Source organism: Eretmochelys imbricata, chromosome 25, assembly GCF_965152235.1.
Source record: "Eretmochelys imbricata isolate rEreImb1 chromosome 25, rEreImb1.hap1, whole genome shotgun sequence".
NCBI lineage: Eukaryota > Metazoa > Chordata > Testudines > Cheloniidae > Eretmochelys > Eretmochelys imbricata.
In genome coordinates this window covers 12628163-12647527 of record NC_135596.1, presented here as the reverse complement: position 1 = coordinate 12647527, position 19365 = coordinate 12628163, and the positions used below count along the sequence as shown (strand labels likewise).

Below are 19365 nucleotides of genomic sequence, written 5' to 3'. Positions count from 1 at the left end.
GAAAGCCATCTCGTTTCTTGCTCTTCTATAAAGTACTTGGTGTGTATGGAGACCCATCTCCTTCCCAGATGTCTGCATCTAGATATCGGTTAAGCCTCATCTGAGTCCACAGCCTAAGTCTTCCTTGATTGTGTCCAGTAGCTTATTTGTATCTGTCCTTAGAATGTAGATTTTTTCCCAGTCATCACTGAGTTTAGCTGGGATAAATCTCTCTTTAAAATGTATCCATCAGACCTGTCTCTGGGCACATTTACACTGTTCTTAAACCAATACAAAATTAACTAACCAATGTCAATGTAATAAATTAATTAAGCTGTGCATATTAATGTAACCCCAACCACCCCCGATGCAAATGTCTGAGTTGACAAATGGTCTTTGTACTGTGCTCTCAAAGTCAATAGGCTTGGGCTCTATCAAACCGAGAGAAGAAGCAAATTCCAGAATTGAAAGCTCTCTGCTGCAAATGCCCTATTCCCTACTCATTCAAATCAAGGGATTGTAGCAAGAGCACATCAGCCAGTCTGAGCTTGATAAAATCAAAAGATTCATAGAGAGGTTCTCGATTTCCAGCTCGTAGTATCGTAGATCTGAGAGATGAAAGAAAGGCACCAGGCCATCTTATTTCTTCAGCAAGGGCAAGCTTGTTCTCCATAGTAATATGTAGTGCTTGGTCTGTTTATCAAAAACAATGTGCTCAGCTGTACCCAGGACAGAAAAAATAGACTGTCCCTGCCTGGCAGTAGTAAAAGATACACACAAGATGGGGCAGGCCATACCCTGGGAAGTACCAGAGATGGGGTTTACTTGGTCGGTGGTAATCTTATTTTGAATGTCTCAAATGGCTAGTTTCCTCCATTCTTCCTTGGAGGAAATGTTCCACTTTTAAATACATCCTAGGTTCATAAGAGAGGTTTCTTGTAGCCAAATCTTTGGGCATTATCTGAGTAGCTCTGTGTAGGGGGAGGAGTAGAATCTTATTTCCATAACTTGTATCCATTTGAAAGGAGAACACACAGGTCAGCGTGTATGTATCGCTTTCCCTGCTTGTTTGGATTAAGCTGTTTGTTTTAAGTGTGAGACGCTAACCTTCCTTCTCTTTTGTCTGTCCAGTTTCAGTGGAGGTGATTAGATGTCCCCAAAATAGAAGGTGGCTATACAAATTGTAATCAGCCAATAGGTATGGTAGCTTCTGGCTTGACCTGTTATGTGTTTGGGAGATGGAGTATAGTAATTATGCTGGTGTTGGTTGCAGCTCCACAGCTCAAGAGGAGTGCTGTTCTGTACCTAAGGCAGGGATGGAACCTTTGAAGAATATAGTGGATCGTCTCCAATCTTACAGCATGTACTCTGGGTTCAGAAAGAATTTTCAGAGAATTTTCAAGTAAATGGGTTAGTAGTTTGAGTTTAAAGGCCCGGTTGTCATTAATCTTAAAATTCAGCACCTGGTGCTCATTTTCTTCAGCCCAAAGAAATTATTATGGAATAACACTCTTCAAACTTTCCATATAGTTCAAATGCACTGAAATCTCAGTGTGAGCCACATTTGAATAAATTAGGTTTTAATTCAGTCAACTTATAAACGGTTGTATCTAATTGTTATGATTATACAAATTAGTCAGGGCCAGACCAGTAGCACATGTCATTTTAAATGCAAGCACTGAAGCTAATATGCATGGTCCAATTGCATTACTTGAAATGAGTCAGTGGAGTGAAGGGGCTGTACATGTGTGTCAGGGTCTCACTGATAGATGACTTGAACCCAACTGTCACTCGATTGGCCCCAACTGTCATTGGCCCTAAAGGTTCCATGGCTGTGTGCTGGCTTCTGTGTTTCATTGCAGGGTGTCTTGCTCAGGTGGAACGGATCAGGTTAGTCAGACTGACTCCTGCTGGGCAAGGTGGTTTCTGTGGGGAGCAAGGGGGAAAGAGGAGATTGTATATGTCCCATGATTCTTTCCCCTCTGCCCTATTACCCTTAGAGAGAGCTTACCTTAAGGGACTCTCCAAGTCACACAGATGAGTGGCAGAACCAGGAACTGAACCCAGAGCTCGGGAAGCAATGTGATGTAGTGGATAGGGCACTGGGTTGGAAGTCAGGAGTCCTGAATTCTAATCCTTGGTCTGCTACTGACCAACCGTATGCCCATATGCAAGTCACTTACCCTCTCTGCTTCTATTTTCCCTCCCACCCTTTGACTGTCTTGACTACTTATACTGTCAGCGCTTTGGGGCAGGAACTGGCTCTCTCTCTGTGTGTATAGCACCTAACACAGTGGGGCCTTGATCTTGGTTGGGACCTTCAGGTGCAGCTGTTATCCAAATACTAACATCCTGAATCACAACCTAGTACCTTAACACAAGACCACCCTTCCTCTCAACCCCCCCTTCACTACAGTGATTTTAGGTTATGTTTCATCAGTTGAACCTTGGGTCACGATCAAGCCACAAGTAAAGTGCCTGTCAGCCTAGCTCCTAGCAGATATGAGGCAGACGTCCATTTTCTATGTATATAGTGTATGCTAGGGTGAGGATGCACATTGGAGTTGAGGTGCATTGACAGTCACATCTGGGAAACCTTGCCTGGCACCTGCCCACAGTGTGCTTTGCTTTAATGAATTTCTACTAGAAAGGAAATTGAAATCTGGCTTTGATTTACAGAAATCTTCCCTATTCCTCACCTCAGTAGCATGCGCCTTGGCATGAAAGCGATGTCAGAGTGGCTTGCATTGGGAAGTTTTTTCTTTTGTCATAGTCAACTGCTGCCATGAGGATCTCTTCTCCCTTTGTTTTGGCAGAGCTGCTAGGTTCACAAGCTTTGGAGCCCCTCTTACTTGCATTGGTTTGGTGGTGTAACGAAAGGTAATGTGGTGGTGGCCATCTTCCAACCTTTCACAGCAAAGCAAATGAATGTGCCAAAGTCCTTGCTAAATAAAAAGCAAAACAATAATATGAAAGGCACTGAAAAAGTTTGGCCTATCATATTAGCAATTCTGTAGTGGCTTTCCTGTGAGGATCTTTACCAAGTTGCAGTTAGTCTTTTTTACAACATTGCCTGTGAGGAGATGGCATCCCCATTTTACAGATGGAAAAAGTGCAGTCCAGAGAGGTGAAGTGATTTGTCCCAAGACCAGATGAGGAGCCAAATTCGTCCCTGGTGTAACTCCATCAAAGCTGGTGGACAAACACTGGAACGGATTTGGCGCAGTGAATATGCAAGAGCTGGGAAAGGTGCCTCATCACTCAGAATTGAGAGTGATTAGAGCTTGGACTGTCCTGGATTTTTTAAATTCTCTCTCTGTAAGAGCACATGGGTAGGACCTGCTTTAGGGCTTCTTAGCAGAAGGTAAACCAGTTGCAACATCAGTAAGGATAGAGAAGAAATTCAATGGTAGCAGTTCATAGGCTATTGTGAAAAGTGATTTCTGTGCTGCCCTTTGCTAGGATTTTACCTTCAATGACATGGCAAAAGAGGGGTACATTTAGTCATAATATAACTATGATATGAGATAACTATGTGCCTATTTGCATGTAAATGCAGCCCATCCAGTGTATTTCCAAGTCCTGCATGTGGATTAGCTAAAGGCATGTTGTGTTAATGAACAACTAGCTATGCAAGACATTTTCATTGCTGGATAGTACTTAGGCTGCCCAATGATTTCACTCTCCTCTCCCCAGTTGATTTTTCGTGTAGCTTGGAAGTTCACTGCCTGTGGGTTCTGTGGCCTTGACATCACATGGAATGTCTGACTTTCCACAAGGACAATTCAGCTGGACCGTGTGAAGTGTTCAAACAGTTTTTAATATGAAAATGTACTGGGTGAGGATTGTTGAAACTGTTTGAATGAACATCCGTTACAACAGCGAGATTACCAGAAGGATTACTGAACACATTCCTCCCTCTGCATAAGAGAGTTAACCTGTGCATGCAGTGTGTAATAGCAAAACCAAAAGCAGCTCATGTAATGTAGGCCAAAGGCTGCTGACTGGTGGAATGGAAAGACTCCTATCAGTTCACAACCCTTACCTGCCTAATAGTTACAGAATATAAACCCTGGGAGTGTCCACTCAAGAGAGCATAATCAGGAGACCTTGCTTTGTTCACTAATTGGTGCCACTCTGAGATCTCCCTAGATAGTGACAGCTCAGAGCCATTCATCCCCATAAAACCCTTCCTGGGTTAGTATGCATGTCCCTGCCCCTCCTTTCAGGTTCTAGTGCTCCAGCCTAGCAGCATAGTATGTCCATGATTGATGTAGCTATCTGTATAACTACTTTCCACCCTTGCCTTAGTCCCAAATGGAAGGAGTGTTGTGGCCTTTGGACCCCCCCACCTTGGAAGATCATTAGTGGTTGAGTTTTCCCAGGGGACTGTTGGTTCTTATGGGGTGAACTGTGATTCTGCTTTGTAAGATTTAATATTTCCCCATATATAGCATATTTGATCGTAGGGTCCTATTGTGCCTTCCAAACGCTAATTTCTCTGGTACCTTTACAGCAGTTTTATTTGCACTCCATTGTTAGGATTGAACTGGGATTCCTCAAAACCCAATCTCTATCAAATCCACCCAGTTTATATGAGCCACTGAGAGTTGAATTCTTGGCCTCTTGATTATGCTACAGCTCAGTAGAGCAGTGTACTAGCATATGAGCCTGAGAAAATATCGTTGGTAGGTTTATGATATTTTGCCCTGTACACATCTGTCTTGCACAAAATCCCCTGTTAAAATCAATCTCTTGCATGAGTCGACTTTAAGAACCAGTTAACCCCGTGAAGGTGGAATCTGAGACAACTCTGAGAAATGCCCCTTGCTAGGAATGAGAGAAAGTCACTGCTCTCCTTGTCTCTTTACAGGCAATATTTTAATGCCACTTCCGATTTTTACATGAATTCCATCAGCAGACAACCTTTCACAGAGACAAACTATACATCTGTGGGCCTCGCTGACTTCTCACCAAAAAATGGTGATTTTCCTCAGGTAGGTGCCTAGTTTGTTATGACTGTCTGTCTTTGGGTGAAATGGGGTAAGACTGAGGGCAATGCATTGTATGGTTTTTAAATAGCCAGTGCGATATATCTGTATTTCGAATACTCTGATGCCTCAGATGCATGTCATTGGCTTGGTGGCCGTGCGGTGGTGTTAAATTCATAGGTGATGCAAGTTACATGTTGGTAAATTGATGTGACATACATACCAAAGGGAGTGTGGGGAAAGATGTAAGTGAAAGAAGGCTCCCACTAGTTAGACCATCACTTAATCGTCTCTGAACTAGGCTTTTAGGGTTTTCACCTCATGTATGTTACATGGGCTGTTATCTCACTACTCAGTTGGTTGAATTCATGAAGAGTAACGTTTTATAGGGCTATAGGCTCTGAGAGAGCTGCACCTAGCAGAGAACTTATCATTCAAGCCCCTCCTTCCTCCCTGGAATGTGCTCTGCTCTGACGGGTAGGAGTGTGTGAACTGGATCTGAAAAGCACCAGTCATCCTGGTTGGGCTGGTACCTCTATGGAGTGACAGACCTGCTCATCCTCCAGGGATCTCATTGGTATGAAATGAGCTCATCATGTTAGACTTGCCTCTGACTGTGTCTCATGGAAAGGTTGGTCAGTCAGGACTGGGAAACAACTTAGCATGGGAAAGAGCTGACTTTTGAAAAAACTGTTAAATCCTTCCCAAGAGTTCAAAGGAGTACATTGTGTCCAGCTTGCACAAGTTCTTTGCAGTAGCTTCTCCCACGATATTGTGGGACCCAGTGAGCAAAACCAGATAGAGCTGCCCTGCTGGCTTACCAAGGTAAAGGCCCAGTTGAAGTTATTTCCAGAGTCTGGTCCCATCTCCAACACTTGCACCTCAGAATGAGTTATGCTATCAGTCATCCTCTGGGCAGTCTGTAAAGTACCTAAAACTAGACCTCTGTGCGGATACAAAAATGTGGATCCACAGCTGATCCGCAGCTGCCAGAATCAACCCGCCATCTGCTAGCCTAGTTGGTAGTCTTTTACCTGTATCCGCACCTGCAGCAGCAAGCCGCCTCACAAGGGCTAGTGGGGGGACGGGGTCTTTGAGGGAAAAGGCAGCATGAGGGGACTGGGGGTAAGGGGCAGTGTAGGGACAGGGTCTCATGGAGAAGGGGCGGGGCGGAGGGAGGGACTGTGGGGAAGGGGCATCGCATCATGTTTTGCTCCCGGGGGCTCACGAGCGACAGCACATGGCAGCAGCAGTGCGTGTTGCATCACAGTGGGGCGGAAGGGTAGGGCGCCAGGGCCCCACCCACTCCAATCCCTGTGGCCGGGGGCAGGTCCTGTTGCCCAGGCCTGGGAGCACTGGTGGGGACACTAGTGCCGCCTGAGGGGCCAAGCTACTGGACAGGAGGTGGTGCAGCAAGCAGGTGCTGGAGAGCCCCGACTCCAACCTGCCCCCCAACTACTGGCTGCTAGCCGCCGGCTCTGAGCACACTGCGCCCCCCCGGCGCTGCCAAGCCGGACGCTACAGGTCAGGCGCCGCTGGTGAGTAGAGCCCTGCGTGGTTGTATCTGCAGCTGATCCACTGTCCGCAAAAGTGGTCTGCGAATATCCACAGATTGGCAGGACTCTACCTAACACCATGCAGTTTTCCCATCAGAACAGAGATGGCACTGGCCCCTTTAGCACTAAAATGAAATATTGGAAGAAGTGCAGCCAAACGAAAAACAGTGAAGACTGGACCTAGTACTTCTACTGCCCCCAAAACATGGCTTGCATCCCCAACCCACCCTGGAGCCTGATTCTCCCTCCTTAAACAGTCTTGTGGCCCATGTGTAGTAGCAGAATTCCAGCAGCGTTGGAGGAAGTGGAAATGCCTTGGCTATGCAGCCAGTAGGAAAGGAAACTGAGCAGCAGTGTGCCCAAATGCTGGGATTTCCAATCCAAGACACAGTCAAATCAGTGTTCAGCAGCCGCTGCTGCAGGAGAGCAATCCAAATACTAGGAGTGGATTAAAAAACCCACCTGGCATAATATTGACCATTAATAACACATGTAGCTGGGCAGGATAAGGTAAGGGTAACCTAACCCACTGCTTGAGTGTAAACTGATTGCTTGTGGAAGTCAGGGATTTTCCCATCACATATAGCATCAGATGTTTGATTAGACAACAATATGCGGAGTTTTGTGTCCAAAGAGAGGATAGTGGGCTAGATAAACCACTGGTCTGACCCGGTATGGAAAAGCTATGTTCTGAGAGAGCCACCCTCCTTACGACATTAAGACCTATATTTTCAAAAGTGACAAGTGATTTTGGATGGCTGACTTGAGGCCTTGTTATCGGAGGGCAGGTGCTGAGAAGTTTCTGAAAATCAGGTCCCTTCAGGGTCCTTCAACTGAAACACCGAAAATTACTGGTCGCTTCTGAAAATGTGGGACTAAGTTAAATTTAAAACCATTTTGAGCAGTGTGTCTGGTCGCAAAGAAGGCAATTTACTGGCAAAATCAAGTAAGGACAAGATCTGTCCATATCTGTGTATTTTATGCCAGTCATGCTTTGACAAATTAAAAAATAATATTTTAGCAGAGCCCCATCACGCTGCCATGTACTACTTCTGAATGTCTTTTTTGTTCCCCCAGTAGCATTTGAATGCCAAGATACATGTATAAACAGAAGCTTGCTCCTTTATAATCAGCCTCTTCTTCCTGCATGATTCCTTGAGGAATGTTTCAGCTGTGTGCATTGTAGTGAACTGCAGTGTCACGACACTGGAGTGTGACAGTGAACAAATATATTAGGAAGAGTTGGTTGATTCTAAAGGAGAGACCATCTGTTCACAAAGGAGTATGTCAAAAAAGCACATCACAGTAATAAAGAGCAAAACTGACAAACTTTTCACTTCTCCTACCCAGCAAAATCTCCCTTATTCTCCAAACACTGATGCAAATGTGTTGAGGTGTGCTTTTATTTTCTTACTGTGTCTTTAATGATATACTGTGAACCTCCTTTGGACTCTGGCTTTTGCAGCCTTGGGCCTTGTCTACATTAGGATTTGAACCATTGGAGGCCAGTCTCTGATGTAGCAGACCTGGTATGACACCAAATACCCCATCCCGCAGGCAAGGCTGTTGTAAGACCCAATTTGCATCAGTGCAGTTTGCCTCTGCTTCAAATAAAGGTTAAACTGCACCAGGGCAAATCACGTTTTATAGAGGAGGAGTACTTGGGGCACCTTAGAGACTAACCAGTTTATTTGATTTGCCTGTTTGTGCTCTGGTAGCTGGTCACCAATGACTGTTAATGGGGCCAAACCCTGGTGTAGACAAGGGTTCCCTCTGCTGGATAAAACCAGATAAGTAAATTAATCCTAATACTGTAGCAATATAATTGCCTGCAGTAGAATTCATTGTGGGAGGAATAAGACCGAAATGTGACTTTCTCATGAGCCTGTAGAATCCGTGTAACAGGCTACAGTGTTCGAGATTCAAGCAGTAGGACTTGGCATAGGGATGGCTGGTGTGGATTTGCTGCTGGGTTTAGTGGGAAGTGGGCTTAACCTTATTTATTTTGTAGAGTCTAAGGTAGGGGTTCTCAAACTGGGGGTTGTGACCCCTCCGAGGTCACAAGTTTATTACTTGGGGGGGGTCACGAGCTGTCAGCCTCCACCCCAAACCGCGCTTTGCCTCCAGCATTTATAATAGTGTTAAATATAAAAAAGAGTTTTTAATTTATAAGGGGGAGGGGTCACACTCATAGGCTTGCTGTGTGAAAGGGGTCACCAATACAAAAGTTTGAGAACCGCTGGTCTAAGGGGTTGATCAGTTTCCTTCCTCTGTTACATCATGGAAATTGAGTGCAGCCAGCTTGGCAAGAACAATCTTTGGAGAATCTCTGTTAAAGGAATATGCTTCCATAAATGTTGGTGTATTCAGATTAGCTGCTGATGCAGGGGATGACCATGGAAAGGGAAAAAAAAAGCCTTTCTGTTTTAAAAAAAAAAAAAAAAAAAAAAAGCGGGGAGCCTGAACTGCAGACAAAAGTGTGACTCATCCTGTTGTGAGTGGCCTTTCTGTGGTGCCCGACTTTTTGCCCAGAACAAGAAATTATTCTTGTGGAAACTTCATGGCTTTCAGAGTTCTACCAGTGCTACAAAGTGTGCTTTGTGCCAGCCCCGTAGCTGCCGCACCGGAGCCTTGGGCTGGGGAACGACCTTGGCTCTCCGCTGCTTGAGCCAATGGAGCTCAAGGAGAACCACAAAAGTGAAGTGCTCAAACTCTGGCAGGTGGGGGAGGAAGGAAGTGTCTATGTGAAGATCTGACAAGAACCATTTTATGCAGAAGCAGTGAACGCAGTCTGTCTCCCTTTCTGTCCTGATGGGTAGAAAGTGATTGTGACCAGGAAGATTTGTGGAAGGGGTCATGATTGTGCTTCTCGGAATGCCGGCTTGGGGAACCATCATGTGGAGGAACAGGCATGGAAAGAATCTGTATGTAAAGTAGTCAGGAGATTCTGGCAGGAGTATTTCCCTATCTAAAAAGGAGTACAAGAGCATGCAGTATCCTCAGCCAGAGAGAAGCATGTCTCACAATGAGAAATTGGGCAGAAAGTACAGGAAAGGGGTATAATGGATAAAGTCATTGACACATTCCATCTATTGTGTTTGATAGCTAATGCATTCTTAGTGGTATCAGAACTTTTAAAACTTACAGTATGGTAGTGCCCAGAAATCCCAGTCAGGATCCGGGCCCTGTTTTACTAGGGCCTGTACAAACACCAATGAAGATACAGTCTCTGCCCCGTTGAGCTGATAATCTAAGGGTATGTCTACCCAAGCTGCAATCACACTGCCAAATGCAGCATAGAGATATCCCCATTAGCTTTATCCACACCAGCATGGCTACGAATAGCGTTGTAGATGCAACAGTGCAGGTTGTAGGAGCATGCCAGGGACCCTGCGGGCCTACTCGTGTTGAAGAAATCCTCGTCACCACATCTACATTGCTATTTTTAGCCATGCTAGCACAGATAGAGCTAGTGTGAGTATGTCTAGCCAAGCAGTGGTCACACCTGCAGAGCAGACACCCTAAGACGACAATCTGTAGGAGGATGGAAAACAGTGCCAGATCCTTTTGCATCTTCCCTTCTGCCTATTGTTTGTTTGCTCCATTATTTCCATTTTCCCAACTCCATAGATGCTGGCCTACCAGATAAAGGGAACAATCTCCCTTTTTTTTTTGGGGGGGGGGGGGGGGTCCTAAAGACGCTTGGGCATTTTGGGCAATGAGTAAATGCTTTAGCGTTGGAGACTTGTGCTTCTCTTGCAGCGGTTGAGAAATGGATTTCTCTGACTCTGGGGGACTGCTTGGCAGATTGTTCCATTCAGGTTAGTCTTTGCCTGTGACAAGTATTTCCTGATGCTTGTTTGTTTTTTCATGTCATGTTCCTTTATCCCATTATTTCTTAAATGGAAATGAGCAGTTTGGCTTGGAGTCTCTAGCACTTCATGCTATAAACTTTAATTGAACCCCCTTCTTGTCTTTCACTGGAAAATACAGAGATCTGTTTTTCTTAAACATCTTTTAATACTAGTGTCAAAATCTCAACCACTTTATGCATTTATCTTGCATCCCCGGTAAAGCTGTTTTACTATATTTTTTTCTTTTTAAATCGAGCACTGTCAGGATGCTCTGAGGCTGGCAGATGAAATTCATGGGGCCTGTTCCCGAGACCTTACGATCTACTTAAACTGCTGATACAGTACAGGGAGACAGTACACTGGGTGATCCTATATAGATACCATTTTTTTGGGTGTCTTGATCATGTTACACTAGTCCTGCTTTGGTGGAATCTTGTTGGTAGGTTTGGCAGTTTTGGCAGATTTGGGTATTAAAGGTTTATTCTAAATTGATGAATTAAATCTACCAGCAGCCTTTTGTGCTGTTGATCATGAGGTAGTATTGACGCACCACCTCAGGCGGGAGTAGATGGAGTAGCCCTTGAATGGCTTTGCTCATTTTTAGATGGAAGATCAGAGGGTGACTGATTTGGTTTGCTTCTGTTTCTACCCTTGCAAGTTAAAATACAACAAGGTTCTCTCTCATTCTCCCTCTTATTCAGTGTGTGTAAAATGAGGCTGCTAGGCTAGTGAGCATGGGCTCTGCCGATGCAATACCAACACACTGTTGACATCCAGCTTCGTTTTCCTCCCAGCCAATCCTGTTGCGGCCATGGAGTGTAAGACCCAGCATCTAGCTTACATCTGGACTAGCTTGGCTGTGGCTCAGGCCAGATGAGATGTCAGTAATATTGATAGGCTGGGAAAAGTATTTGGCAAAATTGGCAGGAATTATGCCTTGTTTGAGGGAGTGCGTTTCATTTGTGACGCTGCTTCACAATCCAGGAGTCTTGCTCCTTGGCTGCAACCTGGATGCAAAGAAAGGAATCATACCATTAATTTCTGCAGCTGCATGGATCAAGGTGGATGTGACAGTCTGTTAGGTGTGGTCCTCCCTGCATTTGCCATTGGGAGATTAAACTACTGTAATGTGTTTTCCATGAGGCTCCATCTCAAAATCTGGATGCTTACACTGTGTAGAATGCTGACTGCACATAACACAGTGAATGGCTCTGTGAATGGCACAGGTTGCCTGAGCAGTTCAGGTTGTTGGTATTGACCTAAAAAGCTCTACCTAGTTTGTATCTTTACTGTCTGGGCGACTACTTCTCTCTGCTTTGCTGCGGTGCTTGTGACCGTCAGAGGTGCACAAGCTGGAATGTCCACAGTGTAAAAGCAAGGGAGCTGGTGGTTGGACATGTTGCATGAAGGCCCCATGGCTTTGAAATTTGCAAATTTCTGTGGTCTGTAATGCCCCAGATTTGTTGTTGTTCTAGACATGTTGTAAAGCTAAACTTTTTTTCTTGGTCATTTGAGGAGTAGTTAGGCAACGTCTGGTTCCGGGATTAGGGTTCAAATGTGGGATTTTTAGGTGAGATGAGGGTGTATATTGATGGTATGGGGGCAGTCTGATTTTTCTTGCAGACGATTTTGTGATATTATGCATTTTAATTATTGTCAAGAAACCCAGAGTATTTCGGTGGGTGTTTTTTATAGTAACTTACAAATGAAAAGAACTAGCTTCCTTTAACCTACATTGTTTTCCATGCTGTGCCTCTCATTACTCTTTTTTAATTTTATTTCTCTAATTGATCTTGGCTTTTTGAAGAGCGAAGACCCCTCTTGGAGTTGTCTTTGTAGTTCATTCCCTTTCGTTTTGGGTTTTGTGATGGTGTTTTTAAAACCTCGTATTACTACATGCTTGTCAATGCTCAAGGGTATTTGTCTCAAGGCTGTTACGGAGTTGATTCCAATTTTTGAATTTTTGTAAGTTATCTATCCCTGAACACACATACCTGTCTTTCTCTGAATCTAACATTTACAGCCAGCCAATGCTCTTGCTCAAGTAATACACCAAATAAGAGTAGGAAGTCAAGGGGTACTCATGCATAAGATGACCCACTCATTAATAAATGAGCCTATTTATCAGTCCTCCTTTCTCTTCTCTCCAATGGCTCTCAGATGCTGCTCTGTAACTCTGCATCCAAACATTACTGCATGGGACATTCTGAAGATTCCAATAGATGGCATAAGTCAGTGATGTCACCCTCTGTATAGTAGATGGTTGTATTGTGAGTAACGTTGAACAAGACCTTTTGTTCCAGGACTTGGCTTTTGGGTTTAAAAACACTTTGACAAATTATTAATGCCTAAGAAAGCAGTGGTGTTTGGCTAGAATCAAACAGTGCAGGCTGACAATATCAGTGCAACTGAATGCTGACTGATACTCCTGGTCTGGGCTCCTGGATGTTTCTGCCAATATACCTCAATCTTTGGCTCTCTCCAGAGCAGACAGCCCGTTAATGCTGTCCTGGGTCATAAGCCAGGCAGTTTCAAGGCTGTATTACTGTACAAATCAGTGTCCAGAAATGTTGATTCTTTTGAACACTCTGCACATGCTTTGCTCCCAACACTCTGGGGCTGTGTTATTGTATAAGAAATTCCCAATAGTAATCTGAGTTTGTCTCCTTAAACATTTGTAGGCAGATCCTGTCTGCCCCCAAAGAGCCAATGGGTTTGATTTAGCCCTTGCTTTAACCATCCCAGGATTAATTCAGAGTAGGACCTGGAAGAGATTTGCAGACTTCTCCCTTTGCAAACATATTAAAGGAGGGGTTTGTATAACATTAAGGCCATTTAACTTTGCACTGTATTCCTACCTCTTCCTGGGCAGCCATGAAAAGGGCTGACTTTCTTGGGACTGGGGGTAGTTCACCTCTTGTGGAATCTTTCCACTTGAGTGCTAACATGGAAAACACCAAGACCTAGGGGTTTGCTCAGCTTTTAGTTGTAATCTCTTCCAAAGAGAAACTGCTATCAGGGGACTGCTCCTTGGGAGCCAGGACCATAGTGTGGCTCTCTGAGCAGTAGCTCATTGGTTACCTGCAGGCGTTGGGATTAGTGCTGGTAGGTCAGATCTCTTCCACACATTACTAGTGTCATTTTTTCTCACTTTGCTGATTTCACACTGTCCCAATTGCCAAACTGTTAAATATTAATAGTTTGTTCTCTCTGCCTGAAAACATGAAACTTGGACTTCAGAAGGTGGGAGGGGATGAATATACTACCTGTGACTGATGCATCTTTCCAGGTGACTACATAGGAAAGTACCTGGCTTTACCACATTCAGATACCATGGTGATGGGCGTGGTGTTAAAATCTTGTTAGACCTTTCCCTGTAATAACCATGCCAGCAGATTAGTGATACTGGAGGGAGAACATGAGGAGCTCTCTGCAGGCTTCTGTAAGTGAGTCTCTTGTTTTAAAATATACATTGGTTTGTCTTGGGGGGATGGTATGTGAGGGAAATTGTGTTCTCTTCATACATCTAGACAGGAGAGCCAAGTATGCCTCTGGATCCTAGAAAACTTGACTCCTTAATACATTCCCAAATACAACTTTGCTGCATAAAATCCACAGGGGACTTGGCAAAAAGAGACCTACATGTGTCTTCTCTTTGGATGCTGCCTAGATCCAGTTTGATAGCAAGTTGGTGAGCTGCTACCTCAGGAATGTAAGAGAGCCATTCTGGGTAGATGTGGGATTCTGACCTGGCCTCGGGCTGTGTTAACCCTCCAGGTGCTTTGTCTCTCTAAAGGGTTTCCCAGGAATGCACATGTTGTCAAAAATGGATTTGCAGGGTTTAAAGAGCAAACGATGAATGACACTGTAGAGGTATTCATGCAGTAAATGCTCTCTCCGTGCTGCTCTTGGAGATCAGCTGAGATGCTCAAGTTCGCAGCCTGCAGATTTGTCCATCTTGGGTTGCAAGGAGGAAGGTTGTTCTTTCAACCGTGGCACTTGCCTCTGCCCTTGTTCTGGTAGGTCCCAGGTCTGACCTTCAGGGCAAGTTGCAGAATCTATTTTGCCCGAAGGAGTGGGGATGGCCACATTAAAAAAAATTCCAGAAGAAAACAATTACATCATGGATGTTGCTGGCTAATAATGATTTTCATATATGTCCCTACAGTCTTGATGGCTGCCTTCTGTGCACTGAGAAAGATCATTTCACTTGCATGCTCAGAATAATCCTGTGTGAACTTGAAACTTAAATCCATTTCCTCACCAAAATGTTGTTGTGATCCTTTGACTGGTTGCAGGGTGACTCATCCTTGCTGCGCTGCTGGCATTCTTTACGCAAACAAATGGGCTTAAATAAGGTTAAGAAAATAGTTACATGAGGCCATTTTAGAGGTCTTATAACATCACTGGGTTTTTGGGAAAGCTGGTGCTGAGGGGCATATCAGAGTTTGTGGTTATTCAGCCCCATGAGGCCAGGGTGGATGGCGTAACATGGGAGGAGTTATAGCATTATCTAGTGATGGGAGGGTGGTGCTGGGTTCCAGAGAGAGAGCTGTCCATTCCTCTTCCTCTAGGGGATTATGCTGTGAGGCAAGTTTTCCATTGTGGGTTGGGGAGAGAATTAAAGCTAAAAAGAAGATTGGATCCTTGAGGCTCGCAAGTTTCCCTGGGGATTGGGCAATTAAGTGGATTTTGAAATGAGTCTCTGTTTTGGGCCTGCTAGTCTTACAACTTCATGTTTGATTATGGGGGAGTGAACATAGTAACAGGTTGCCATTCTTTGGTGCATTTTATATGGGGATCTCAAAGTGATATGCAATAAATTTAGCCAAGGGGAGGATTTTGTCTGTGTGATACAGATTGGGAACCAGGCTCCCCACAGAAGGGAAGAGACAAATTTAAGGTCACACTGAGTCAGTGGCAATGATGGGAGTAGAGCCCAGGTGTTCCTGTTGCCCAGCCCTGTGCCTTAGCCTAACTGATAGGTCTCAAAATGTAATTGTAAACGGGAAATCATTGTAGAGCAGCTACATTCCTAGTGGGGTCCCTCAGGGATCAGTTCCTGGCCCTGTGCTATTTAATGTTTTTATCAGTGACCTGGACAAGAACATAAAAATCATTATTGATAAAGTTTGCAGATGACACACAAATTGCGGGAGTGGTGAATAATGAAGACTGGTCATGGATACAGGGTGATCCAGATCACTTTTAATAAGCTGGGCACAAGCAAACAATATGCATTTCAATTCAGCCAAATGTAAAGCTATCCACCAGCGCTCTGCCCCCTTCCCCCAAACCCCCACTCCTGTCCTGCCTCTTCCCTCCCAGAGCCTCCTGCATGCCATGAAACAGCTGATTGCGGCAGGTGATAGGTGCTGGGAGGGAGGTGGAGGAGCTGATCGGCAGGGGCGGTGTGGTGGAAGGGAGGGAGCTGGCTGCCACTAAGTGCTAAGCACCCACTAATATTTTTCTGTGGGTGCTCCAGGGCTGGAGCACCTGTGGAGTCGGCACCTATGAAGCTATCCATCTAGGAACAAAGAACGTAGGCTATACTTACAAGGTGGGAGATTCTATCCTGGGAAGCAGCAACTCCAAAAAAAATTTGGGGGCTGTGGTGGATAATAATCTGACCATGAGCTCCCAGTGTGAGGCTGTGGCTAAAAAGGCTAATATGATCCTTTGGTGTATAAAGAGGGGAATATAAAGTAGCAGTAGGGAGGTCATTATCTTTGTATTGCCCACTGGTGTGACCACTACTGCCACACTGTGTCCATGTCTGGTGTTGATAATAACTGAAAAAGAATGTTGAAAAATTGGAGCGTGTTCAGAAGATTACCACAGGAATGAGTAAAGGATTGGAGAACAGGCCTTTATTGTGAAAGACTTGGAGCTCAATCTATTTAGCTTAACAAAGAGAAGGTTAAGGGGTGACTCTCACTATCTATAAATATCTACATGGGGAGCAGAAATTTCATAAGAGGGCTCTTCAGTCTCGCAGGCAAAGGTCTAACAAGATCCAATGGCTAGAAGCTGAAGCTAGACAAATTCAGACTGGAAATAAGGTGCAAACTTGTAACCATGAAAGTAGTTAACCATTGGAACAACTTACCAAAGGCTGTGATGAATTCTCCATTACTGGAAATACTTAAATCATGATTGGATGTTTTTCAAAAAGATCTGATCTGGTTCAAACAGAAATTAATTCAGGGAAGTTCTATAGCCTGTGCTCTGCAGGAGGTCAAATGATCACAATGATCCCTTTTTACCTGAAAATCTGTGAATGACAAGACCATATTTCCTTGCTGCCTGGGGATATGCTTTCCAGTATGCAACCTCTTCTGTCCTCATTAAAGCCACCTCCGTTTCAGGAGAAGTGGACACAAGGACTAGCTTTTTTACTTCAAAACACTCTTTCACGGTCTCTTTTAGTTTCATCGTTCACCCCTCCAGTCAAATGTGACCACTGGATGTTGCCACTCATGCTGCTGCCTCATTTCCGAAAAGCCATGAACTTGTGTTTACCATTCAGATTAATGGTTGCTGAACCCAGGTCGTCTTGTGCATGTCAGGGAAATTGGCCAGGCTCTCGCTGACTCTGTTTGCTAATATTTTCACTTTTACTGTGGTGGAATAATTTAAATCTTGAATCTTGCATGTGGTGGAAACTTCATTTTTAAGAAAGAAGTTCATGGGAGGTATGGAAGCTGTTAACTGACAGTTGACAGAGCCTCACTGCTGGAACACATTCTACCACGCAGTAATGTCCAATGCAGGAAGAAGGCTGCGTTTGGTTTGAATTATGTTGGTTAGAAAAGCTGAACTTGATATAGGCAGGTGCGGAGGGGGGGTGGGTGCTGGGTAATAATAATCTGTGTTTGCATTGAGGTTAGAATTTTCAGAACTTAGACTTGTTTAAATGTGCCCTGAAATGAAAAGTCGTTGAGCCAACTAGACAAAACAAACGGTAAATGGTCTAGTTCATGCAGAAGAGCAGCCACGCTATGCTTGTCCTGTGTGTGCTCAGATGAACACCCAGACTAGGATTTCTTCCCCATACTGCTGATTGATATGGCTTGTGTGACTCAGTGATTTCACTGAGGTCTTTATCATTCATTCTGCTGTACCCATGAAAAGACGCCTCTCTCACCACCTTCTATGTCTTTTGCTGACTCTTCAAAGTGTCATTCCATGGATCATCAGGAAGGGTTAGACGGACCATAGCTCAAGAACCACTGCCCTGAAAACTTCGCCCTGATCAGGTCCTGAGCTCCCTGGGGGAAGACCCTTGTGACCATGCAGAACTCTTTTGAAATCGCTGGGGATCTAGGTTCCACCTGCACAGAACTTGGTATAAGAATCAGGGCTTTGGTTTGTCCAGCATTTCCTCCTCTTTGCAGTTTACCTCCTTTCCTTGTCCCCTTGAAGGAAACTTAGAGCATGTCTTGACTTACCATTTAAAGCAGAAAAAGTCCCTTTTCTGCGCAAAAGCCCCTCAGAACCAATACTGGGTAAGATGGCAGGACTTGTAATGCTGGCAAGCCTGTACTGGCATGCATTATACAGTAGAACCTCAGAACTATAAACACCTCGGGGTAACCCGACGCAAGCTCACCAGCGGCACCTCCTGCTGGTCATCTTGAGGAATTAGCATTCCAGCCTCTGGAGTGCCCTCTTCAGGCCGGTGTCTTGACTTGCTGCTGGCTCCCGTGTCCCTCCCAGGACACCGGTGCCTCTTTCACTGGATGCTGCCCCCTGGCAGTACCCCACAGTTCTGGGTCTCCCCCGCCCAGGGGAACTCCCCCACCCACTATCCCTACCTCGTCTCAGTTGTAGGCTCCTGCCAGTCACCAGCTAGCCCCCGCGCCCTGGGGCAGACTGCAGTATGAGCCACTCATCACAGGCAAGGCTGGGTTTGGACCTGCTGCCTTTGCCTACCCATGGCTGCCCCTGCAATCCCTGTGCCTAATAGGCCTTCCCAGGCCTGCAGCCTGGGGCTTTCCTAGGCCAGAGCTCCCTGGCTCCCTTGGCCTTTCCCCAGCCCTGCTCCAACCTAGGTCCTCTATTCAGGTCTCTGCAGCCAGGTCCCTCCCTCTCAGAGGGAGAGTGCTCTCTGGGCCTCTGGCTCACAGCCTTTATAGAGCCAGCTGGGCCCTGATTGGGGTGTGGCCCCCAGCTGAGGCTGCTTCCCCAATCAGCCCTGCTGCCTTTCTTCTGCAACAGCCCTCTCTCAGGGCTGTTTTAAACCCCTCTGGGCCAGAGTGGGTGTCCACTCTGCTACATTTGGGAATGGAGATTGTTTATAATTCTGAAATGTTTATAACTCTGAACAAAACATTATGGTTGTTCTTTCAAAAGTTTACAACTGAACATTGACTTAATATAGCTTTAAAACTTTACTGTGCAGAAGAAAAACTGTGGCTTTTAACCATCTTATTTTAAACGAAACCAACACAGAAACAATTTCCTTACCTTGTCAAATCTTGTTATAAACATTTCCCCTTTATTTTTTTGTAGTTTACATTTAACACAGTACTGTACTGTGTTTTTGTTTGTTTTTTCCTGTCTCTCCTTCTGCCTGATTGCATACTTCCAATTCCAAATGAGGTGTGTGGTTGACCGGTCAGCTCATAACTCTGGTGTTCATAATTCTGAGGTTCTACTGTACTGAAATATTGTGCTTGCAACAGTACTTATACTGCATAGACATATTTATTATAATAGTGCTGTCCTGTGTCCCTGTTGTAATGGCAGCTCATTACCATTATAAAGTGTTTATTTTGGGAGGTTGTAACTTGTGCATGGATTTATAACACTTGTACCAAAACATTTAATTAAGAATAAAATATATTATACAGCACTACATGTGTGCCCAAAACTGGTCTGCTCTTCTCCTTGGCCTATACTTAGCTTTCTTTAAAAACAAACCAAAAAAATCATTTGGCTAAAAGTTGGCATACACAGCATCCTATGTGAAGCAGATTTTCA

General features: G+C 44.8%; 1 protein-coding gene across 9 annotated transcripts in view; it reads left to right on the top strand.

The window, feature by feature from the left end:
• Nucleotides 1–19365, top strand: part of SBNO2 (strawberry notch homolog 2) — a 126996-nt gene that overhangs the window by 49846 nt on the left and 57785 nt on the right. For all 9 annotated transcript variants that reach the window (XM_077842129.1, XM_077842132.1, XM_077842123.1 and 6 more), the window contains one exon: nt 4853–4976. In XM_077842129.1, the coding sequence (XP_077698255.1) occupies nt 4853–4976 (124 nt within the window). The remainder of the gene's footprint in view (nt 1–4852; nt 4977–19365) is intronic.